This window comes from Talpa occidentalis, unplaced genomic scaffold, assembly GCF_014898055.3.
Source record: "Talpa occidentalis isolate TD23 unplaced genomic scaffold, MPIMG_talOcc4v2.1 talOcc4.10, whole genome shotgun sequence".
Lineage (NCBI taxonomy): Eukaryota > Metazoa > Chordata > Mammalia > Eulipotyphla > Talpidae > Talpa > Talpa occidentalis.
This window is the reverse complement of record NW_023600993.1, coordinates 85,118,103-85,144,100: the sequence shown is the minus strand read 5'-3', so window position 1 is coordinate 85,144,100 and position 25,998 is coordinate 85,118,103. Positions and strand designations below refer to the sequence as shown.

The following is a 25,998-nucleotide window of genomic DNA, read 5'->3' as shown; positions in this document are numbered from 1 at the left end:
ATTTCAGTCAATCTGCCTGTTCTGTTGCCCACTCTGTCTCTGGTGAATCCTCTCACTCGCCATACCTCTGGCCTGTACCCCGGTTCTTATATGCATAAATTTATTTCTATTTATTTGTGCATACAAGAACTGGGTGTGGACTGAGGTGCAGGGGTGGGGGAGTTAAAGGATTCATGAGGGGGGGCAATACCGGCATATTGACTGAAATACACTGCTGAAGGGAGCAGCAGGCAAGACAGGAGGTCTGCTGCACCGTGTGGGTTAGTTCCCTGTCTGGGGATCAAACTAGTGCCACAGTAGTTAAGGATAGCTTCATAGTGCTGACACTTAACCCATTGCACCACTAGGGAGACCCCTGTCAAGCTTTTTTGATCATTACCTACATATTACTAACCTGGTACACACATCCAAATATATTATCAAAGTAAAATGCCTAAAATATGTGTGCTGGGCTTTATTTTTTCTCACCCCACCCCGTTTTTGTGTGTGTCCTGGCAATTACCAAGCTATGGCTTCAGATCCACAAATGGAAAAACTCTACTCTGCACTGGCCTTCTATTGGTTTTTCCAACACAGTGTTCTTTCATATGTCAGGTCCATTGCTCTTTGCTGTTTCTTCTCATCCTTTATGCGTCTCTGTCTCTTTCCATGCCTGGAAATCGTATTTTTGCTTAAGTAATACCTCTTAAAAACACTTTCTAGTATTTCTAGTAGGAGCTCCTCTTTCTTGCATTTCCTCTCATGACTCTCTTTTTCAGCACTCATCACAATATTGAATAGCCTTATTTACTATTTTTTTTTTCTTTTTCAAGATTTATTTATGCATGTAATAACTGGGGTATAAGCCAGAGGTACGGGGGGTGAGAGGATTCACCAGAGACAATGGGGAGCAGAACAGGCATATCTACTGAAATACACTGCTGAAGGGAGCAGCGGGCGAGAGAGGAGAGGTCTGACTCGCCATGTGTGTTGCCCCCTGGCCGGCCGGAGATCAAACTCGTGCTGCAGTGGCTGGCAATAGCTTGATAGTGCTGTCTTTAACCCCTGCACCACAAGGGAGGCCCCTACTTTTTATTTTCTATTTCTCCACTAAATGAAAGCTCAGTGAGGTCAGTGCCCTTTTGATACTGTTAACCAGTATACCACCCTGCCCCCAAAACCCAGAATAATGTCAGCCTCTTGACAGGCACTTAAATAAATGGTAAATGAATGGTTATGCAAACAGACTGAGACATCTATGTATATCAAGTGTAGTGATAGGTAGTTTGCTTCAGAATTCCCAATCGTAGCTGGGAATTTTCCCTGAGCCTCTCATAAAGTCAGTGTAAACAAAGAAAGGTGATTTTATTTCTCTAATCTAAAAATTAATTTTTAAAGGAAATATAATTTATTAGAACAATGAATATAGTCATATAGATATTTCTAGATGTTAGGTGAAAAGAAAGGACATAAAAAACATAAAGGAGACAAGCCTTCTGAGAAACTTGCTGTTTGGTCTGCAGTCAATATGAAGTGGTGCCCTTGGGAACCACAAAAAGATTAAATTATAGTTGATTAAGCTTGTTCCTGAAGGAGTCAGTTTCACTGAGCAGCAGTAAGAGACAACTCAAATGTCCATGTAGAGCACTGGGGTCTTTTTCCCAATTCCTTTGGTTCTCCTCACCAAGCATACAGCAATATTGTAACAAATGTCCAAATGTCTCAGGATGAGAACATCTACCCACTGTAAGACCAGACAAGGACTCCTGGAGCAAAATGGTGAGCGTTGTTCCCCACTGAGTCAGAGGTAAGATAGTTCTGTATTTCTGTGTTGGAGATGGGCTGATGCTGAAGTCAACAGGGGTACAGCAATTTTGGTCTGAACATGGGGTAGCCACTAATATAAAAAGGATCCCAGATGTGCATGGGTCAGTGAGGCAGGAGGGGCCAGGCCAGCACAAAGTCAAGAGTTCCATTCTTCTAGTGTTGGGTCCACTTGATGCTCTTGAGGTCAATACCATCTTGCACCATCTCCCAGAGAGGGCTGCCAAAGACAAGAAGCATTGGATGAGTGAGGGCTTAGATAGGAAGCAGTCAACACTGGCTCCTAGGCCCTGATTTCTGACTTACCTTCATCTTCATGTCACTCCTCCATCTACTTTTCCTGACAAAACCAAGTATCAATGGTTACCAAATTTTTCCTAGCTGTTTGTAAATCCATCTCAGCTCTGGCCTCTCTCTGTCTGCCAACTAATAGTAAGATCTAGGTCCCCATGCTCAGCTTCAATGGGGACAACTCAATGAACATCAGGTATGAAAAATTCATGAATTTCTCATCTTACTTATGAGAGGGTATGAACATAATATCCCTGTGGGAACCAAGACCCTCAAGGCCTATGTAAACAGCAAGTTTCAACCTCTCTACTAGCCCCATTACTTTTCAGCATTTGTTTCTGGGTTTGATCCTAGTTTTCATCTAGGGTTAGAGTTTAGCCTGAAATCATCTGGGTATATACTATCCTTACCCCATTTCTGCCAGTTTCATCTTCCTAGAATTGGGTTGTGCTTCCAACATCCCTGGCTCCAATTCAAAAGGAGCTCTGGGATCTCAGTCCTGGGCATCCCAACTGCTGCTGAGAAGTCTCTGCAAAGGTCTGATCCCCTTCAGTTTAGATGCTGTAGATAATAATTTTCCCACACCAGATATTACTTGAGTGTTGTGACAGTGGCATTCTGTAGTCTGGATTACCACAGTTAATTTTCTTCTACCCAACTTAATCTATTCTCAGCTTATCCCTCCTCTTTACACCATCCATTCCCAACATATCTTTATAGTTATGACATTTTCCATACTTCCTTAGTCATCTCTTTCCTGTTCCTTCTCTTTAGGAAAAGACACTTATCAAAAGATAAGATTCTAGATGGGACCAAGCTGAACTCAGTTTGTAAAGTGTCAGAAAAAATAGGGTGAAGATGCTGAAGCAACACAAGAAGAATAAGGCTTACTGATACTAACATTGGCTCTAAACTAAAATGCTCTTTGAGGGCCTCCCCGATGGCACAGCGGTTAAGCGCTGGGTTGCAAAGCTGCCCGAAGCCTCCGCGGTGCCAGTTCGATCCCGGGCTGCTCCCCGGCCACCAGAGGAGGGTCCCACATGGCGCTCAGACCTCTCCTGCAGCCCGCTGCTCCCCTCAGCAGTGTACTTCGGTCCTTCTGCCTGCTCTGCTCCCCGCTCTGGCTCTGGTGAATTCTCTCACCCTCCCGCGCTTCTGACTGTACCCAGTGCTTGTATAAATAAATAAATAAATCTTTAAAAAAAAATGTTCTTTGAGTGTTACAGAGTACAGAACACCAAGCCAATGGAGGAATCCTTTGAATAAAAGACTATACAACTGTAGATATTTAAACAATACATGACACTGGGAAGGAAAACCCAGAACCCAGAAAGGCCTTGGAGAGCTCACGAAGGGAAGCAGGGAACTTGCTCACTCTCACCAAGTAGACCAAGAGAGTCTTAGAACCAGCACAGAGCTAAACTCTGAACAAAATCCACACCCCTCCATGTATCCTTGGAATAAGCTGAGATCTGTAGCTACTAGGAGAACCCTAGTGACAGGTAGGTTGACCTTTTATCTATAAGGTACCCTTATGAAAAAAAACTTGGGGTTTTTAATCTTTTGAGAGTCTGATGAAAATTATGGATGTCTTTCAAGGAAAATACACAATGGTACAACATTTAGCATATAATTTCAGGACTATCATCTGCCTCCTGCAATTCACCCACAAAATCAAAATTAAGAATCCCTGTCTTAAAGAATTTTTCTAAACTTAGTTCATAAATTACTAACTTAGTATTGACATTGCTGCAATGACCACTATCAAAACTACCAATAATGGGCCTCCCCAGTGGCACAGTGGGTTGAGCGCAGCGCTGTCTACAGCCTCTTCAGTGCAGGTTCGATTCCCAGCTGGCCAGGGAGATTCCCACATGGCGCAGCAGACCTCTCCTGTCGCGCCCGCTGCTCCCCTCAGCAGTGTATTTCATTTGTCTGCCTGTTCTGCTCCCCTCTCTGTCTCTGGTGAATCCTCTCACCCTCCTGTACTTCTGGCCTGTACCCCAGCTCTTGTATAAAAATAAATAAATCTTGGGCCTCCCCTCGTGGCACTGGCTGTTGAGCGCTGCGCTGTGAAGCTGTCCACAGCCTCTGGAGCGCAGGTTCGATCTCGGCCGGCTGGCGAGGGTCCCACATGGCGCAGCAGACTTCTCCTGTCATGCCCGCTGATCCCCTCAGCAGTGTACTTCATTAAGATTTATTTTTTTATTTATACAAGAGATGGCGTACAGGCCAGAGGCGTGGGAGGGTGAGAGGATTCACCAGAGACAGAGCAGGGAGCAGAACAGGCAGCAGACAGACTGAAAGCACTGCTGAGGGGAGTAGCAGGCGAGACAGGAGAGGTCTGCCGCGCCATGTGGGAATCTCCCTGGCCAGTGAGGAATCGAACCCACTGTGCAGTCTGCGGGCAGCTTCACAGTGCTATGCTCAACTCGCTGCACCACTGGGGAGGTCCAGTTCTTTAGTTTTTAAAAACACTTATTTACATTTTCTGACCACATGTAGCCTAGGAGATCCACTTTGTTGCTTTGTAGAACCTCTAAGTCCTAAAATTCAAGTATCCTCAAACTGGTTCTGAAAGTATGAAAGCATAACCTAAGGACAAGACACTGGGAACACTGCAATTTCTTCCAAAGGGTCTCTGGTACAAAAGTGCATACCTCATTTCTCGAAGACGCTTTACATGGTGAATACACTTTTCTGCTGTGTAGTCCACTTCTTCCTCTGTAGTGAAACGGCCGATGCCAAACCTGAAATAAGGCAAGGAAGAACAGCTCTCCATCAGAGCTTTGGAACTACAATAAATTCATTTGACAAATACTTAGTGAGGATCTGCTGCATAAGGAACATGAAGAGAATAGGGCCCATCCTTACTAGATCAGTTTCTCAGAACATGGTCTCTGGATCATTCAAATAAGAATTAACTGAGAAGTTTCCTACTCCTCCGCCAGAGACCAGGTGAATTAGAATCTTTAAGTATGGGATGCAGAAATTTACATCTTTCACCAACTCCTTAGTTAAGAGTCAATGAAGTCTGAAAACCGCTGCTCTAGAAATTTTCATGAAGAACCAAGAAGGAACAAGGAAAGCTAGGAGATGAAAAATGTAAGAGGATGCCTCTCATAAAAGTTGCTTCTCAACTGACTGACCTGATAGAAGAGTGAGCTAAATCCTCATCTGTGCCAATTGCTCGAAGGACATAAGAAGGCTCAAGGGATGCAGAAGTACAGGCACTGTAAAGAAAGACATAAAGCTTTGTTCAGTTCATCATCAACATCTGTGCTTAGCCACAAATTCCCATCCTCTTGACCATGGTTTCATACCATAGAGAAAAGGGAGACCTTCTAATCTGTCAGAAGCCAAAGGCTCAATGTAGCCTGCACTTTCTAGGATGTGAATCACTGGAAGATAACCTCCTTGAGCAAGGATACTGACAAAACATGATAGAGAATGATACCACATGAGTTAGTTCCCTCAAAAAGGCAGCAGAGGACCATGTGCTCACTCCCGTACAACCTAGTACACCATCTGCACAGTTTAGATGGCAACTAACCACTGGTGGTCTTTGGCACATCCTTCAGTTCCAGAAGTCTGTTACAGAAACGCAAATATAACACTAGAATAGACACATGCATCTCCTGGGTCCATAAAAGGCACAAAATGTGACCCAAGGAAACCTTCCTAGGGTGGCAAACCTCAGTCTGTGCACAGTCAACTAAAAAACTGTGGCTTACAGGGAGCCTCCCTGGTGGTGCAAGGGGTTTAAGTCACAGTACTATGAAGCTATCTGCAGCCACTACAGCATGGCATGAGTTCCATCCCCGGCTGGCCAGGGAGGTGACCCACATGGTGCAGCAGACCTCTCCTGTCTCGCTTGCTGCTCCCCTCAGCAGTGTATTTCAGTGGCTCAGCCTGTTTTGCTCCCCACTCTGCCTTTGGTGAATCCTCTCACCCCTCCCCCTCTGGCCTACACCCCAGCTCTTGTATGCATAAATGAATAATCTTTTAAAAAAAGGCAGTGGAAGCTTACAAAACGATTTTTACTTTTAACCAAGAACTCCTGTGCCTGTCATCTCCTTACCAGGAAGGTTAATAACCTGTTATGTCACTTAGAAATATACCTGATCCAACTCACCTCCCTGAAGATAAGGCGACATCCTTGAGAGCCATCAGCAGACTCTCCCCTTCCACATATGCAAAGGAGAGATTGATACAGCCTGAAAGGAAACAGTGCTACAAACTTTTAGATTATGACAACAGAATGGCGTTTACCAAAGGGGAAGGAGTGGGGCAGGAATGGGTAGGAGAAGCTGATTGGTTGCTGGTGGCTGTAGTGAGAAAATGTCATCTTGGAACCTACACAACATTTTAAACTAATGTTACCTCAATAAAAAAAAAAAGAAAGAAAAAGAAAGGGCTTGCAGCAAAAGTTGGAGTGGGTTGGTGACTAAGTCACACATGTCAATAGTTTGTTCATGTGTCCATGTCAAGTGGACAGTTGGGAAGGTGATTGGGACAGCAATGTAAAAACTGCTAAAGTGAGTGTTACCAAGCTTGTTCTGGATCCCTACTTACAAGTAATTTAATAAGCAGGAAACCTACTTTGCCCATGATGCTCTTCAGCAGTGCAGTTGGGGATATTATGCTTCTCATGGCTTTACCTGTTCCATGCACAAAGCATGTGAAACATGAACTGGCTGAGATTATTTCAAAGTTGGACAAGTCATAGATCCACTGACTGGAAAATCCTGTGCAGACACTACCTACCTGGAGAATATGATCAGTTTGAAAACCACCCAACTGGCCAAAAATCTGAAAGAACTTTGCTATCTCTTCAAAACTGTGAAGGTGGATTAGAAGAAGGTACCAAAGGTGAAGATTTGTAAGTTTGCTTTATGGAAAAATAAGTATCAGCACTGTGAGAGAAGTCTCAAGAGTCTTAGGCTCTCCCAGCATGGGGATAGAAAGGGTATACCCATACCTGGGTAATGGTGCTCAGGGTCTCCATTCATCACTACATCTGGAAGACTCTTCATTATCTTCTGTATCAGCCGTTCTGCTAACTTTGAGATCCGCTTGTGGTCATACTGAAAAGCAGGCAAGGGAGGACTAAGTATGCTATCAATTAACAGTAAGAAATACACAGAAGACTTTCTCCTGTAACCAGAAGTGACTGCACATTAGACCCACCTAGTGTCTTGAGTTACTCTTGCGGACCACCAAATCCCCAGTACTAAGCACAATGTTTGGTATGCATAGGTGCTCATGTGTTGGACATGAGTCCAACAGTCCAGAAACAAATAAGCTAGTAGTTACAGAAATGGCTTGGATTTTGGAGCCATGACACTTCCCTCAGAACAAGATGTCAGCAGCAATGGGACAACAATGCTTTTCTTAAACCTTCCCTGCTGGCAGACATCTGATTCGGTCATGCCAAGAAGCCTCTAAATAACAGGGGAAAGAAGTTGTGGGAGGGAAATGCTATCCTCATACCTCCATCTCTTGCTGTGCCACCTCACATGCAGCCCCTAGGCCCACCACCAAGGGTGTGGGTACTGTCCCAGACCGCATACCCCGCTCCTGCCCCCCTCCACTCTGCAGGGCTTCCACACGCACACGGGGCCGGCGGCGAATGTAGATGGCACCAACCCCTAGGAAACAAAGTTCATTATGAAAAAGAGAAAAAGAAAAGTGCACATAAATCAAAATACCACTTTCCAAAGGGGTCAAAATATTCTTTTCAACTTTTCTGTAAGCTTGAAACTTAAAAAAGAAAAAAAGTTGGAGGGAAAGAAGAAATATCAGTAAAAACACACTATCAAAATTATTTATCGGGAAGGTAAATACCAGAAGGAATAATGACCAAATGGCTTACTGGAAGCCATCTGAGATGAAATTAAGCCATATGAAATGAAATTAAGCAATGCAGCATTATTCAAAATAGCAAAAATATTGGAAACAACTTAGATGTTCAACATCAAGAGAATGGGCAAATAAGTTACCGTACATCTATTCAATGAAATACAAAGCAGGTGCATAAAAGAATGAAGAAGTTCCTTCTCTTTATCGCCACTGTACAAGTCAAACATTGCTAGAAAACTGGTGAAATCTGAATAGTCTATAGTTTTTAAAAAAAACATTCAAAAAACCTATGTGGAGGAGGGGAAATGTATATATATAACTGTATAAAATAATTCTATTATAGAACAATACTCAAGAAAATGCCTCCCCAGAGGGGAACTATAGGGCTGGGAGTCAGGGGGTGAAAGACTTTTCATCATGTACTTTTTTTTTTTTTTAAATACATTTTTTTTTTTAATAGAGGCATGTTGTATTTATTTATTTGTTTTGTTTGTTCGTTTTTGTTTTTTTTTTTGTTCATACATGCACTGGGTACAGTCAGAAGCGCAGGAGGGTGAGAGAATTCACCAGAGCCAGAGCGGGAAGCAGAGCAGGCAGAAGTACACAGCTGAGGGGAGCAGCGGGCGGCAGGAGAGGTCTGCACGCCATGTGGGACCCTCCTCTGGTGGCCGGGGAGCAGCCAGGGATTGAACTGGCGCCGCAGAGGCTGCAGGCAGCCTCGCAACCCAGCGCTCAACCACTGCGCCACCGGGGAGGCCCTCATCATGTACTTTTTTGTAGCTTCTGAATTTTGAAGCATGTGACTATATCATCTTTTCCAAACAGAATTTTAAAAAACGAGTAAGCTCTCAGGAAAAAAGGGAAAAGATCAGAATGAAAGTAAAACATTTGCATAAAATCCTAAGGTCTATGAAAATTTATTTAAACTATGTGTAACCTGTGACTCAGCAGGCCCACTCACAGGAACTTCACATCAAAATATGAGCAGGGCCTCCCTGGTGGCCTAGGAGTTAAGTCTCCTGCTATCAACACTATGGTCGGAGTTCAGTTCCCACCCATATATGGTGTAGCAGACCTCACCTGTCTTGTCTGTAGCTCCCCTGAGCCATGTAGCTCAGTAAATATGTCTGCTCTGCTCCCCATTCTGTCTTTGGTGAATCCTCTCACTACCCGCACCTCTGGCCTATACCTGAGTTCTACGCAAAAATAAAATCTTTATTAAAAAAATAAAACAAAACAAAATATGAGCAAAAATGGCCTAAGTAGCCAAGGATTTTTAAAAAGAGTGGGCACTTGAATAATGCAATTCATCTTCTGCCACACAGAATGAGTGCTGAGGCAGAGATTATAGTTACTATAAAAACTAAGGCAGGGTCTCCCTGGTGGCGGAAGGGTTAAGACGCAGCCTATGAAGCTATCCGCAGCCACTGCAGCATGAGTTCGATTCCCAGCCAGCCAGGGCGCAATCCACATGGTGCAGTAGACCTCTTGTGACTTACCCCACTGCTCCCCTCAGCAGTGTACTTCGGTCAATCTGCGTGTTCTGTTCCCCCCACTCTGTCTCTGGTGAATCCTCTCACCCCCACCCCCGACACCTCTGGCCTGTACCCCAGTTCTTGTGTGCATGGATAGATAAATCTTTAAGGAAAAAAAACAAAAACAAAAAACTAAGGCAGTGGCTCCCAAATTTATGATGAAGGACGCTAGTTTTAAAACTGTTTATGAATCAAACTGCATCTATTAAGAAAAACTTCATTTCCCCATTAAAAATAAAATCAAATTCATGTATCCCATATTATCTCAATCTCTCCTGTTCTCAATTTCAGAGAGCAAGTGCATAGATAGCATGACTAGATAGTAAAGGATATAGTCTTTTTTTTTTTTTTTAAAGATTTATTTATATGCACAAGAACTGGGGGTGTAGGCCAGAAGTGCAGGGGGTGAGAGGATTCACCAGAGACAGTGGGGAGCAGAACAGGCAGATCTATTGAAATACTCTGCTGAGGGGAGCAACAGGCAAGACAGGAGAGGTCTGTTGCACCATGCGGATTAGCTCTATGGCCGGGGATCAATCTTGTGCTGCAGTGGCTGCTGGCAGCTTCACAGTGCTGAGACTTTAACCTCTGCAAAACCAAGGAGGCACAGTAAAGGATATGGTCTTACTAAACCTACTTAGAGCCTGAGTTAGGAAAGCAGGAGTTCAGAGAATGACGAACAACTATATACTTTTTTTTTAAAGATTTATTTTTATTTATTTATTTTATTTATTTATACAAGCACTGGGTATAGTCAGAAGCGCGGGAGGGTAAGAGAATTCACCAGAACCAGAGCGGGGAGCAGAGCAGGCAAAAGGACCGAAGTACACTGCTGAGGGGAGCAGCGGGCGGCAGGAGAGGTCTGCGCGCCATGTAGGGCCCTCCTCCGGTGGCCAGGGAGCAGCCAGAGATCGAACTGGCGCTGCAGAGGCTGCAGGCAGCTTCGCAACCTAGCACTCAACCGCTGCGCCACCGGGGAGGCCCACAACTATATACTTTTAAGTGCTAATCAAAGTTTAACTCTGTACAATATGAGTTAATAGGTTTTATCAAAACAGATATACTTACAATAAAAGTCAAATAAGAACAACATTTTAGGGCCTCCCCAGTGGCACAGCGGTTGAGCGCTGGGTTGCAAAGCTGCCCGCAGCCTCTGCAGCAGCGGTTTGTGCCCCGGCTGCTCCCCGGCCACCAGAGGAGGGTCCCACATGGCGCGCAGACCTCTCCTGCCGCCCGCTGCTCCCCTCAGCAGTGTGCTTCGGTCCTTCTGCCTGCTCTGCTCCCCGCTCTGGCTCTGGTGAATTCTCTCACCCTCCCACGCTTCTGACTGTACCCAGTGCTTGTATGTATAAATAAATAAACCTTTAAAAAAAATTAAAAAAAAAAGAAAGAAATACATACAGTTTAAAAAAAAAAAACATTTTAGTTAAGCACCTATTGGGCTTTTTAAAATAATAGCTCACAAAAACACCCTTTACAAACTCTGGGAAGCTCTAGAAGAAGCTATCTTACTTCCAGGAGCTATCATACCCTTTCCTACAGAGTGTACACCCAAGTGGAAAGCTCTGGAGACATAGAAAGTGTACCACCATTACCAGACACCACAGGCCCTCAATCCAGAGACAGTGAAGTTGTTTTATGACTAACTCCATAAACAGAGAACAACAGTCTCTTGCCCAAGGATGGGACAAAGAGAATTCTAGCTGAACTCTATACAACTGGTCCATAGAAAATAGACAAGTGTGCTTGAGAGGCTAACTGACAGACTACTTAGTTTGGGAACAAACATTAAGAGATGGGAAAGCCCATAAAATTGTCCCCTAAGCTAAAGCAAGACACAGGGAATGAAAGACTCAAAAGAAATGTTGCTTGGCATATCATAGTGGGGTAAACAAGTCAGCTGAATTTATCTAGCTAAATTTGATGTGATAAACCCCCTTGTTCCTCAACCAAATTAACATTTATATGCTTTTGAAGTATTTTCTTTTTTTTTCTTTTCTTTTCTTTTTTTTTCTTTTGAAGTATTTTCTAAAGAGATCAGGGAAGGGCCTCTCCTGGTGGCACAGCAGTTGAGTGCTGGGCTGCGAAGCTGCTCAGCAGCCTCTGCAGTGCCGGTCCGATCCCAGGCCGCTGGCGAGGGTCCGACATGGCACGACAGATTTCTCCTGTCTCTCTTATCCTGTCTCACTCACTGCTCCCCTCAGCAGTGTGTTTTGTCGGTCTGCCTGCTGTTCTGTTCCCCCTCTGGCTCTGGTGAATTCTCTCACCCTCCCATGCTTCTGACTGTACCCAGTGCTTGTATAAATAAATACATCTTTAAAAAAAAAAAAAAGATCAGGGAAGAATAGTCTGCTATACAGTAACTGCTAGGTCTGTAACTAGGCAAGTGTTCTAAGCTATTACTTGCATTCTGCAAGACACTCTCAATGTACAACTTCCTCTCAAAGCAATGGTAGTCCCAAGGGAGTTCCAGGAATGTTGTCAGAGGGTTTGCTGGAAGGTATGAAGAAGGAGCTCAAGGAGGAGCTGATACCTTTGGGACCATAGAGTTTGTGACCACTGATACTCATGAGATCAATTTTCATGTCGTTGACATCAAGTGGGATTTTTCCAACAGCCTGGGCTGCATCAGTATGGAAATATACCTTTCTAGAACTGCAAATCCGTCCTGAGGAAACAAAAGAGGAGAAGAAACAGCACGATGTTGGAAAGCACCTTGAAATGGTCCACATTGTACCATGAATTCTAAGGCAAAACTACATCTGACATCAATCAGTGTCTAACCATATAGTAAATCACTTCTTTTCCTTTCTCTCCCTCATTCCCCAACTCACATCCCTGCCCCCTCCGCTCTAGGTTACTGGACTAGAAAAAGAACAAGTCAAAGCACCAAATCAAAACACCTCTAGTATTCTTTTCTCTTCTTTTTTCCTGAAAAAGGCATTATTACCTCTCTATTTTAAAGATAAGGAAATTGACGCATAGAGAGGTAAGGTTGCCTGTTTAGTTTACGGTGGATAGTGCCAGGCCAATGAAACTATATTCATTCTACCCCAGTGCCATGATTTCCTACCAGAAGTGCCCCAGATAATCTGATGCATAAGACTTTCTACTTCATTAATATTGGCCTCTCAATAATATATCAGATAAAGACATAGATCTTTTTTGATTTAAAGAAAGCAAAGATTGGGCCTCCCAGGTGGCGCAGCGGTTGAGCGCTGGGTTGCGAAGCTGCCCGCGGCCTCTGCGGCGCCGGTTCGATCCCCGGCTGCTCCCCAGCCACCGAAGGAGGGTCCCACATGGCGCGCAGACCTCTCCTGCCGCCCGTTGCTCCCCTCAGCAGTGTACTTCGGTCCTTCTGCCTGTTCTGCTCCCCGCTCCGGCTCTGGTGAATTCTCTCACCCTCCCGCACTTCTGACTGTACCCAGTGCATGTATAAACCAAACAAACAAACAAACAAACAAACAAATAGATAAATAAGACATGCCTCTAGAAAATTAAAAAAAAAAAAAAAAAAAAAGAAAGCAAAGATTAACAGATCTATTGGCTAATATGCCTAAGAGGCCACAGGGTGAGTTTCTGGCTCTAAGTGAATATAATAAGCAGATATGCTAAAGTGAAAAGGTGAAAGAAGGGGGAAAATGTGGAGGTTTCTTTGTTTTGCTTTCAGCAACAACTGCAGTAAAATGAAACAAACATCAACAATACAGGGTGAATTCAAATATTGGCTATGTATAAAATACAATGTATCATAGAACAATGAACTGAAGCTCTCTTTCCCTTTATTTCTTTTTTTTTTTATAGTTTTTTTTTTATAGAGGCATGTCTTTATTTATTTATTTATTTATTTTATTTGTTTGTTTGTTTTGTTTATACAAGCACTGGGTACAGTCAGAAGCGCGGGAGGGTGAGAGAATTCACCAGAGCCAGAGTGGGGAGCAGAGCAGGCAGAAGGACTGAAGTACACTGCTGAGGGGAGCAGCAGGTGGCAGGAGAGGTCTGCGCACCATGTGGGATCCTCCTCCAGTGGCCGGGGAGCAGCCGGGGATCGAACCGGTGCCGCAGAGGCCATGGGCAGCTTCGCAACCCAGCACTCAACCGCTGCGCCACCGGGGAGGCCCCCCTTTATTTCTTTACTGCACTCTACAAAGTATTACAGTTTCCAGTATACTCCTGCTCCTCAGATGGATCCTAGTGGTAACCAAGCAACAGGGTCCACCTGTGACACTCACCTATTTCCGCAATGGGCTGCTTCACACCAATTTCATTGTTCACAGTCATGACTGAGACCAGGCTGGTATCTGGCTGGATGGCAGCCTCAAGTTCCTAAGAATATCATGAGTAAAGAGATTATACAGTACCAATAAAATTCAGGATATAGGCTGGTTTAGTTTTGAAAAGGGGCCTTTCTCCACACACTTAGAATGATTTAATGTGACAACACAAAATGCTGGCAAGGATGAAAAAAAAATTGCATTATTCATACACACAGAATGTAAAATGGCACAGCCATATTGGAAAAGAGTTTGATAGTTTTTGTTTCTTATAAAACTAAAGATGAGGGCCTCCCCGGTGGCGCAGCGGTTGAGCGCTGGGTTGCAAAGCTGCCCGCGGCTTCTGCAGCGCCGGTTCAATCCCCGGCTGCTCCCCGGCCACCGGAGGAGGGTCCCGCATGGCGCGCAGACCTCTCCTGCCGCCCGCTGCTCCCCTCAGCAGTGTCCTTCGGTCCTTCTGCCTGCTCTGCTCCCCGCTCTGGCTCTGGTGGATTCTCTCACCCTCCCGCGCTTCTGACTGTACCCAGTGCTTGTATAAACAAATAAAAATAAATCTTTAAAAAAAAAAAAAAAAAAAAAAAGATGAAATCACCATGTGACCAGTAATTGGCTCTTGGATATTTATCTCAGGGAAATGAAAACTTACATTCACACACAAAAAATTTTATGTGCAAATATTCATCTAGATGTAGTTTTATTCATAATAGTCAAAACCTAGAAACAACCCAGATGTGAAAGGTTAATCTGTGGTGTTTTCTTAACATGGAATACTATTCAGCGATAACTGAGACATGCAAAATTTAAATAATTCACCAAAGACTTACGCTGAACAAGACATGAAGATCAAATTTATGATTTAAAAAAAAAAAAACACATGAAGCACACTAAGGTGATAAAAATGTATTCTGAATGTGATGATGCGTGCACAAAATTATTAATCAACCTACTTGTTACATTACAATCAACGTACCTGTTTTCCCTGACACTGATCAAACGTTAATTTTCAATGTCGTATTTCCCTCAGCTTCCTATTTGCCTTTTTCATATCATGTATCTCATTTCACAATTATGAACTTATATATATTTACAACCTGTGCCCTTTGCTAAAAAATAAGGTCCCTGAAAGCAAGAACAAAGCAGTCTTACTCATCTCTTTATTACCAGTATCTGGCACTATGGCAAAGTAAGAATTGCACAATCAAATGAAGACATAAGAAATAAAAATACAGAAAATATGCACTCCTAACATTCAAGAAACTTAGTTTAGTGGAGAATAGAAACAAAAATCATTAACTGAGAAAAAAGAGATTAAAGTGTCAGGGCAGGGCCTCCCTGGTGGCGCAGCGGTTGAGCGCTGGGTTGCGAAGCTGCCCGCAGCCTCTGCAGCGCTGTTTCGATCCCTGGCTGCTCCCCGGCCACCGGAGGAGGGTCCCACATGGCACGCAGACCTCTCCTGCCATCCGATGCTCCCCTCAGCAGTGTACTTCGGTCCTTCTGCATGCTCTGCTCCCCGCTCTGGCTCTGGTGAATTCTCTCACCCTCCCGCGCTTCTGACTGTAACCAGTGCTTGTATAAATAAATACATCTTCAAAAATAAAAAACTTGAAAAAAAAATAAAAAAATAAATTGTCAGGGCACTGTCTAAAAATTTCATCTTGGGAATTGTCATAGGATGGTAGTGCCCAACATTTGTTGGACAAGATATCTGGACTCAGGGGCCTCCCTGATGGCGCAGCGGGTTGAGTGCAGCGCTGTGAAACTGTCTGCAGCCTCTGCAGCATGAGTTTGATCCTGGCCAGCCAGTGAGATACCCACATGGCGTAGCAGACCTCTCCTGTCTCGCCTGCTGCTTCCCTCAGCAGTGTTTTCGGTCCATCTGCCTGTTCTGCTCCCCACTCTGTCTCTGGTGAATTCTCTTACCCTCCAGTACCTCTGGCCTGTCCCCCAGCTCTTGTATAAATAAATAAATCTTTTAAAAAAAAAAAAAAAGATGTCTGGACTCAGTGCCCAGGATGGACAAATAAAGAATATAGACCAAAAAGGAAAATACTCTGAAAAAAACTACCCTTCCTCCTTAGGGGGATGAGAGACATCAATAACAGTGCAGGGCAGAAAGAGGACAGAGTTTTGGCATGGTTGAGTGTGAGTTCCTAGCATCTTTCGCACATGCTCAGTGGCTGCCATATAAGACAGGAAGAACTGGCAAGCTGAGAAACATCTGTCAGAGAAAAAGACAATGGTACAACTCAAGGGGAACACATAGTTGGTTTCTCGACCTATTTCTCTAAATAAGCCCTGCCCTTACCATCAGATCTAATCCTTCAAGCTCAAACTTAGGTGAAGAGATAAGTTTACATGCTGAAGCCAAATTCCTACTATTTTGATTCCTGTCAAGCATCACTCCTACCTCCAGGTTGATGATTCCACTCTTCTTCACTGGGAGGTAGGTGACCCGAAAGCCCTCAGCTTCCAGCGAACGGCAGGAGTCCAAGACACATTTGTGTTCAGTCTGTGTAGTGACCAAGTGTTTTTTCCGTGACCTATAGAACCTGGCCACCCCCTAGAAATTGGTGGTGGTAGGAAGGAGAATATACTCAGAGAGACAGCAATGACATTAATCTCATTTGTAAAGGCAAAGTGGGCAAGAACAGTATGCTTCACATTCAATTCTCTGATACCAAGTGGGTGTCCCACAATTCAATTAAATTCTGACATTAACTACCCAGAGTTAGTGCAAATCCCACAGATTAAAGGGCTTAATTCTATAAGACTTCCCTCACTCCATATACCAACAGCAAGGCCTATGTGTCATAAACCACTCACTAGTACTTTTGCAAATTCAGGGCTTCCCACAGACGTGACAGAAGAGATACACAGGGTGGTCTGGGGCAGAAAGGGGCAAAGAACTTCCATGCCCTCTCCTCATGGAATGTAGGCAGTCAACTTTCCAGCACATTCACAAATTTACCAACTTAAAAGCCTCTCCAGGTTCTGCTCTCAAGAGTTTTTATGTTTCATTATTTAGGTACATGTATGGACTCAATCTCTAGCACCCTTCCTGTCCCCAGAATGAATTGATCATGAATCACCTTGTTACCATATGTTCAGTCTGTGTAGTGATCAAATGTCACATAATCTGAATGTGGCTTGTTATGAAAAGCAAAAGGTTTTTGAAGCTCTGAGCCAGGAACAGAGGACAAAATTTTAGTTTTATTATACCGTAAGTGAAAAATAGGGAAGATGGCTTTTCTTGCATCCCAGGAAAAAGTCTATCTCATATTTTTTTACTTAAATAGCAAAACATGCAAATATGGTACTGATACCGAAGCCTGACAGTGTAGAAGAAGTTCATTCACTCATTTCTTGCTGATGGCAGTGGTTATGCTATACTTTCTTCAGAGAGTCATTTAGAAAGAAGTCTTAAAAGCGGTAATCACACTCTTTAACTATAATTCCACTTTTGGGAATTTACCTCCACAATATGTGTCAAAAGATAGATGAAACTATAAAGACAAGATATGCTTTAATCATTATTTACAATCTTTTAAAAAATAGAAAGATTGAACACATCCAACAATAGAGAAACAAATAGTAAATTGTGGTAATCGGCTCCCTAAAAATGAATGTAGTTATATTAAAAATTATGGAGTTTGGGCCTCCCTTGAGGCGCAGGCGGTTGAGCACAGAGTTGTGAAGCTGTCCGCAGCCTCTGCAGTGTGGGTTCGATTCCTGGCCGACCAGGGAGATTCCCACATAGCGCGGCAGACTTCTCCTCTCTCGCCTGCTGCTCCCCTCAGTGGTGTATTCCCATCAGTCTGCCTGTTCTGTTCCCCACTCTGTCTTTAATGAATCCTCTTACCTTCTCGCACATCTGGCCTATATCCTGGTTCTTGTATACATGGATAAATAAATAGTTAAAAAAAAATTATGGAGTTTGAAATGGAAGACCAAAAGACATATACACAGAGTTCGTTTAGAATTAGCAGAATTAACTGCAGAGCAGGACTAAAGATCAGAATAGAGGAAGAAAAAGGAGAAAACTTAAAATTTATTTATATGGGGTTAGAAGTATCTCAACATATGTCCAAAAATTAAAAATTTTAAAGGCAAAAGTTCACTGAGAATCTTGGCCTTGCATCTGGGCTCTTAATCAGCTGCAGGAGCTCGTGATGGTTGGATGGCCAAGGAGGTTGCCTTCTTTGAGTTACTTAGAGAGATACTTGCCCACCAGTGTGGAAGTTTATGTTCTTCATAAAGACTGAGTAAGCAAGTGGTGTGACAGAACATTTTAATCTCTTGGTGTATGGTGGTTTTTACATATTTTGAGAACAAAACTTCATAAAAAAAAATTATATGAAGAAGAAAATGTGCAACCCTATCCCCTCCCACCCTCAGAGCTTTTAACAGACTACTACTTAAAAGCAGACTATACAACTCATTAGGTAAAAGAACATAGAAATAAAAACATTTAAAAACTGACTTATACTCTTTAGCCTAAAGGATTTATATCAACAATATGTAACAAAAACAGTTGGGAGTGGTGAGAAGAGTTAAAAATTTAGCTACTGCTGTTCACAAATAATGCAATTTAAATGATATATTCCTTCCCTTGTCCCCTCTCCTATCTTAGTTAGCCACAGTTGTAGAATCCTCTAAAAGCAGACAAACCATGCAGGAGACTAGGGAAAACAGCCACAACCATTCTGGACCTCTAGGTTTGAAATCTGTAGAGACTTTTTTTTTTTTTTTTTATAGAGGCATGTTTTATTTATTTATTTTGTTTGTTTGTTTATACAAGCACTGGGTACAGTCAGAAGCGCGGGAGGGTGAGAGAATTCACCAGAGCCAGAGCGGGGAGCAGAGCAGGCAGAAGGACTGAAGTACACTGCTGAGGGGAGCAGCGGGCGGCAGGAGAGGTCTGCGCGCCATGTGGGACCCTCCTCTGGTGGCCGGGGAGCAGCCGGGGATCAAACCGGCGCCGCAGAGGCCGCGGGCAGCTTCGCAACCCAGCGCTCAACCGCTGCGCCACCGGGGAGGCCCAGTGTAGAGACTTTTAAAACAAATGTTTTCAAAGTTTTGAAAATGCTCTATGTCCCATAAACCACCCCTATTTTTGAGTAATTTCCATCATAGCTTTGTTTTCTCTGCAATGCTAAGAAGAGATGTTTTCCTGCTAACAGGATCAGGAAGAGTGTGGATGACTCTGGAGCCCATCTCAGACCTCCAACACTTAGGTAGGGATCAGAGAAACCAACATTGATGGCATAGTTGAGAGACAACAGTGAGAGGGGGTGGAGCCAGAGTTGCAATTATAGCAGCCCACAATATATCAGAGCCTTGTCATTTACACAAGTGATTCTGGCAATCAAGCCCAATTAAAGGTGGACATGTCCTATGAAACACCAACATGAATGCTGAGACTAAAATTTTACTTTCTCTAGCACCAAACATCTGTATGTCCTGAGAACAGAGTGACTGATAGGTGATCACCCAGATAGGTGATTAAGTCAGCAAAAGCCTGCACAGGGCACCATAGAAAACATAATTTCAGGGCCTCCTTGGTGGCGCAGGGGTTAAGTCTCAGAGCTATCAAGTTATCACCAGCCACTGTGGCACAACAGGAGTTCGATCTCCTGCCTGGGAGCTGCCCACATGGCCCAGCAGACTTCTCCTGTCTTGTCTGCTGCTCCCCTCAGCAGTGTATTTCAGTAGATCTGCCTGTTCTGCTCCCCATTCTGTCTCTGGTGAATCCTCTCACCTACCACACCTCTGGCCTATATCCCAGTTCTTACATGCATAAATAAATAAAATAATCTTAAAAAAAAAAAAAAAAGAAAATAGAACTTCCAAAGGGAAGACATTTAAAGAAACAGGAGGAACTTGTTACAAAGAGATCAGAAAGAAAAAGGAAGGCTGAGAGGGCAGCTTTGAAATCACATACAAGTCCTGTAGAACATTTTCTTCAATGTTATAGCATTATAACATTGATAATGTGAAAAAAAAAAAAAAGAAAGAAAGAAAAGAACTCGGCCTGCCCATGCATGAGAAAAAAATAACATTATTCAAGGACCTGGTTTCATTAAATATTATTTCATTTGAAAGCTGCAGTCTCCAAGAACCTACCAATGTTAAGTGAGTGAAGCTGTTAACAAGCAAAGATTTATACCCAATTACAAGTACATTCAGAATTTCACTGTAACTAGATCAAAAAGTTAGGGAAAAGGAATGAGTGACCATTACTCTCTGAAGTATCTGCTGTCTAAAAAACCAAGTGATTAATAACCCAAAGATCACCTCCTTTCCTATCCAACTACCTTACTAAATTCAGTTCAGTCGGATCAAAGGCTTAAGATAGAGTAGATGGCAAAGGGTTCAAAAAAGCAACAAATCAAAGTGTGTGTGTCTTCTCTTCACAATGAGATGGGAAAAGGGGAAATATACGAGCCTAAATGACAGAGGGACACCAACTCCCAAGTCAGGGAAGCCCAGATATGCCCTCTGGTCCCCTCTCTTACCTTTATTGCTATGTTGTTGGATTCAGTAGCACCACTAGTGAAAATAATTTCACGAGGGTCAGCTCCTATCAGAGATGCTACTTGCTGCAAGTCAAGAAAAAGAGATAGTAACATTAGCTTTCCAGGCAGCAATGTGGTAGCAGGCACAGCTGGGAGAGCTCTAGAGCAAGAAGAGTTCCATTGTATTCTATCAACTGCCAAAAAGAAGCTATGTACCTACTAGGGTCAGACAAGGAATAGATTTACAAACTGCAGGCTCTTTTATAGCCCAATACAAATTAATGATTACTCGTGATTTTTAAAAAGTTCTCCTGAGCTCTTACTATGTACCAATTTTGTGAATAAGCACGTCACCAGTATTAAGAAACTGAGTTTTAGAGAAATTAGATAATTATCAACAGTCATTGAGCAAAAGAAAAGTGAGAATCAGGGTCTCCCCAGTGGCGCAGCGGTTGAGCGCTGGGTTGCGAAGCTGTCCGCAGCCTCCGCGGTGCCGGTTCGATCCCTGGCTGCTCCCCGGCCACCAGAGGAGGGTCCCACATGGCGCGCAGACCTCTCCTGCCGCCCGCTGCTCCCCTCAGCAGTGTACTTCGGTCCTTCTGCCTGCTCTGCTCCCCGCTCTGGCTCTGGTGAATTCTCTCACCCTCCCGCGCTTCTGACTGTACCCAGTGCTTGTATAAATAAATAAAATAAAATAAATCTTTAAAAAAAAAAAAAAGAAAGAAAAGTGAGAATCAAATGCCTTCAGGCAGACTCTAAAGCCTGCAATCTGAATCTTTCTGAGGTAGCCCCAAAATAATGCCACCTCTATCCACACCTACCAAGGAAATACCTCCCCCAGGCCAATGGACCTCTCACTTCAGAACCTCCCTGACCTCTCTTTACTAACCTGTCGAGCATGTTCCATGGCTGCCTCACTCTCCCAGCCATAAGCATGTGTCCGGGAGTGTGGGTTCCCATAGCAGTTGACTAGGTAAGGGAGCATGGCATCAAGCACCCGAGGGTCCTGAGCACAAAAGAATAGATCTGTCAGCCTACAGTTACCTCAGACCCCACTCCCTCCCCTCATATCAGCCCAATTTGCCTCAACAAACTCCCAGCCCTTCAATTACTGCCTAGTTTAGGTTCACTCTTCCATACTCTCAGGTATTAAACCAAATATCAGCCTGATATACTTGTACTCCCAACCCATCTTAAATCCCATTGCTCTAGCATCTCCTTCAGTAATCTACTATTTCTATTCCTCCTAGGCAATGTTATCTATGGTGGGTAGAGGACAAGACAGTTTACACACTGATAAAAACTTGCATTAATATTTAAGTGCTTATTATGCACCAGGCTCTAAGGACTGCCTTTTTTAACCCACACCATACTTCAGCAAATCCATATAGTTACTAAATATAGTTTAGCTAATTTCAGAGCCCATCTGTCTGTAATGCTGCAATGAAGTGATCTGACCAAGGTCAATGGCAAGGTAAGTGGCAGAGTAACTTCTAGTGGACTGTAACATATTCCTACTGACTCCTGGCTCACTTCCTTCCCCTAGCTCACTGCCACTGAGCATGCAGGGCTCAGTGGGTGTCACTAACACTAGGATCCAGCCACTCCTGTGCAGTGTCACTTCTACAATATAACTGCTATAAAAATCACTGGGGAAGGCTGTCTCTCCATCCTTACCAGAGGAGTTGTAGCTTGCACATCCATATACAGAGGTCGCAGCCCTGGCTCCTCCGGAGCAGTGGCTGTATCTGAGGGAACAGCAGACTGGGGAGCATGGTCTACAACTGACAAAAAATGGAAGGGGGTGGCCAAGTGAGAGAGGACGCAACTGTGGACATAGGTAGCAAAGGGTAAAAGCTGGACAATGATAAAATTAATTTAGGGGACACTGGGGTGGAATCTCTATGGAAAAGAAATCAAAGCCTCAGAGAACATGAGCAAACTTCGGTAAAAGGAGGCAAGGGATAGAGTTCCTGAAGGGGGATGTTGGACCAATATTCAAGTTGAGACGCTAGGAGTGCAGAGGGCTCTGAAAGGACAAGGCCAATCAGAAGGAATGTGGGGTCAGACTAAATAGGTCTCCTTCAAAGGTAAAGGTTACTGGCTGGGCGACGGGCATTCTTTAACTGTTGGCAAGGAGCGATCTGAAGGCCAAGCCTCACAGGCTCTGAGGGTTAGCGGGGCAGGATTTGAGGAAGGGGGCGCGGCGAAGTCAAAAGGGAAAGTTCGAGGGGTGGAGCCGAGAGGAAAGGTCGGAGGGTCTGAGGAGGAAGCGGAAGAGGGGAGGGAGGCTCCGGGATATTCAGGGGCGCCGACCCGCCGAGGCGGGGAAGGGCGGCGCCTCCAGGGAAGGCGGCAGCGAGCGGGCCCGGGAGCGTACCACGCAGGCGCAGCCCCCGAGTGGGCGCCGCAGATCTCGGCCCGGGAGCGGCGGGAAGGGCCGCTGCCGCCCGCCTCCAAGCAGCTCGCAACAGCATGCTCCCGGCGGCAGCCTTCCCCGCCAGAAGCGGCTACAGTTCTTGACCCCAGGCTGCCGGAAGTGCTACTGCGCGCCCCGGAAGTGGTTCTGCGGGACGCGAGCGCGCTCCGCCTCGCGTACCGTGTGAGACGTAGAGCTCAACGACCGAGGCCGCGAGCGAGGTGAGGAAGGGGCACCACGGCGCGGGGACCCGAACGCGAACTGGGTGATGGAATCGTGCTACGCGTTTATTTTCCTCCCGGGCCTTTCCCGAACCCTTGGGCTCGCTCCCCACCCCGCCTACTCCAGCCTCCGCCCGATTCTCGGTCTGGCGGCGAGGCCCCCCTCTTCCCTAACCCTCGCACCCTACAGATGCCTGTGGCCGTGGGTCCCTACGGACAGTCCCAGCCAAGCTGCTTCGACCGCGTGAAGATGGGCTTTGTGATGGGTTGCGCCGTGGGCATGGCGGCCGGGGCGCTATTCGGCACCTTTTCCTGTTTAAGGTGAGGGGCGCGGGCGGTAACCTTTGGGCGGGACGACCGGATCTTCCCGCCCCCTTCCTCTGGGCCTGCAGCCTGAATACAGCCTTCTTCCTTCCAATTCCCTCGCCGTCCACTAATGATCCACACTGGTTTCCTAACCACATACTGCCTGGAAGGACAGGTTGAGAGCTCCACTACTTGAAAATCTGAGCTCTGACTCAAGCTGCTCTCTGGCCTTTCCTCGGCCTGTTAACCTTAGGCAAGTTGGATCGTGGGTTTTCTCAAGTGTAGAATGAGGTAATACCAACCTTACAGAGTTGTAAGGATCAAATCAGAGCACACTTGGTACAGAATCCCTCACATATTAATTGCTTAATAAATGGCTGTTACTACTGTCGCTGCTGTTTTTTCCAGTTGCGTAGAGTGCAACAGGTTTGTTGAGCAATTTACTGTACTGGGAAAGATGAGATAAACTCTACACCCTAAACGTCATTTTGACATGTAGTAGAGTACATCTTTCTAGGTTTCAGCTTCCATTTACTGAGCACTTACTGTCAAGCACTGTGCTGAATGCCATTCATACTTGTGATCACATCAATCACATGAATGTTCTGAACCCCATTTTCACTTGGCAGAGACTATAAATTGCATTGTTTTAACATTAGGAAATCATCTAGGAGGACTAAGGTATTTATATATGCCCTGGAGATAAAATAAGCACCAAAACTGGTTATTTTGTACACATACTTTACATTTGCTGTCTTCCAAAATCTGAAGTCAGATGATAGGACATTCAAAAGAATCTCCCTAGAGACCTAGGGCCTTTATCTTATCATTGCCACAGGTGGCAACAGCTGATGTCCTGCTAGATTTCAGGAGTGCTTGATTCATCATTGAAAACACAAATAGGAAAGGGGTAGTTAATGCTCCTCCCTGTATGTTTCCAATTGGCCCCATCTTGGTTTCCTCCTCTCAGGATCGGAATGCGGGGTCGGGAGCTGATGGGCGGCATCGGGAAAACCATGATGCAGAGTGGCGGCACCTTTGGCACATTCATGGCCATCGGGATGGGCATCCGATGTTAATCAGGGCAGTTGTTGCCTACTACATCTACCCCTTCCCATAGTTCCAGTCCATATTCAATAATAAAACAAATCTTTGAGTAGTCTGAGTGTTAGAGGCATTATTTTTCTCACGTTCTCGACCCTTTTATCCATCTTGGTTAGAGATTTTGCAGGTGGGCTAATGAGTAGGTTTAGTGTTTCATAAGGTCTCTGTTAATCCAAAGTAAACAAGAAGGCCTGGAACTTTTCATACGTTCTGGTATTCAACTGTTGATGCTACTATCACCATTGAGAGGGAAAATGAGGCCAAGTCTAGATTCTTTGAATGTCTGTGCTACTAAGGTAGGTTTTAGCCCAGAAATCATATTTCCAGTGCTATTATTGATCCAAAAATAGTCCTGCATATGTATTTTCTGCCTTCAGTAGGGGAAAAAAATAAACAGTAAAAATGAAAACCAAGGCTTCCATATCTCCTGTTTCCTAAGCCAGATGATCAATGAGCATGTAAACTGAATAAACTGCCCCCATAAAATTCTAGACTTGTGGTATATTCTTAGGAACAAGTCTCCTCAACTACTCACGCAATACAGCCCTTTAAGGATTTTACTGTGAACTGCATTGCTCCTTAATCAGAGACAAATGAAATGGCAGTGTTATGACAAAGATGTAATATACTGGAATATTTGGGGTACACTCAAAAGGCAACTACTGAAATAGCTACAGCAACTAGAAAATGTCTCAGGAGTTAATGGTTTCACTCAAAAATAGCCACTTGAACTATTTTCTACACATCACAACCACATTTGCCTTCAGCATAATTTACATCCAAATTTCATGGTGGTCAAAATTTTGCCAACTCCTCAAAATAGATACCTTGTTATGCTCCCTTCAGCAGCACATATAATAAAATAGATACCTTGTTGGCAATTCCCTGAAAGGGAAAGACCAGACTTGACATGGGAGACCACAACAGATAATTTGTAAGATTTAGGAAGGCAGAACTTATCCCAGAGAACACTGTTGCCAGGTGTTTGAAAAATGAACTTTGAATTTTCTTTAGATTAAAAAATTAGATAAAATGGGTCTCCCAGTGGCACAGAATGTTGAGGGCAGCGCTGTGAAGTTGCCCGCAGCCTCTGTAGTGTGGGGTTTGATCCCTGGCCAGCCAGCAAGAATCTCACATGGCCCTGTCAACCTCTTTTAGCCCACTAATCCCCTCAGCAGTGTATTTCTGTCTTCTGCCTGTTCTGCTCCCTGCTCTCTGGTGAATCCTCTCACCCTCCCCTGCCTCTGGACTGTACCTCAGCTCTTGGATAAAAATAAATCAGAATAAATCAATCTTAAAAATTAGGTAAAATATAGATTTAACATCCATTTAAATGGCAGAAGGGAAACTGCCTCCAAATTTAAGCTGATTGTCTTGCTATCTGAATAAGCCTAAAATTTCTGCCTCAGTGCAAACAAATCAATACAATGAAAACAAACTGGTGAGGGAATAATCAGTACTGGAAGATAATCATTACATTAGGGGAAACATGACCTGCTCAAAGGTTCAACACAGTACAAAAACGTGAAGCAAAGTTCAGAGTATAAAGGTGGAAGCTTGCTACCAAAGTTAAAACTCAAAATTCCTTAAAAAAGTCATTAAGTGAAAAATTGGAAACCAGTTTGAACTTAAGGTATTTTGCTCATTATTTACTATTATGTAAAAAAA

General features: G+C 44.2%; 2 protein-coding genes and 1 pseudogene across 2 annotated transcripts; 2 read left to right on the top strand and 1 right to left on the bottom strand.

Moving 5' to 3' along the window:
* Positions 1 to 721: 721 nt before the first annotated feature.
* On the bottom strand, positions 722 to 22,822 carry NFS1 (NFS1 cysteine desulfurase). The gene is made up of 13 exons (XM_037496042.2): positions 22,661 to 22,822; positions 21,958 to 22,064; positions 21,170 to 21,286; positions 20,281 to 20,364; positions 16,173 to 16,325; positions 13,724 to 13,817; positions 12,025 to 12,159; positions 7,588 to 7,745; positions 7,076 to 7,181; positions 6,230 to 6,311; positions 5,244 to 5,327; positions 4,755 to 4,844; positions 722 to 2,023 (listed from the first exon to the last, which is right to left on the bottom strand). The coding sequence occupies exons 1-13, from the start codon at positions 22,755 to 22,757 to the stop codon at positions 1,960 to 1,962; spliced, it is 1,371 nt and encodes a 456-aa protein (XP_037351939.1). The 5' UTR covers positions 22,758 to 22,822; the 3' UTR covers positions 722 to 1,959.
* On the top strand, positions 6,553 to 6,951 carry LOC119237533 (28S ribosomal protein S17, mitochondrial-like; annotated as a pseudogene).
* On the top strand, positions 22,759 to 24,421 carry ROMO1 (reactive oxygen species modulator 1). Its single transcript, XM_037496061.2, has 3 exons — positions 22,759 to 22,920; positions 23,111 to 23,241; positions 24,197 to 24,421. Exons 2-3 carry the CDS (start codon positions 23,111 to 23,113, stop codon positions 24,303 to 24,305), a joined length of 240 nt encoding a protein of 79 aa, XP_037351958.1. The 5' UTR covers positions 22,759 to 22,920; the 3' UTR covers positions 24,306 to 24,421.
* Positions 24,422 to 25,998: the final 1,577 nt, after the last annotated feature.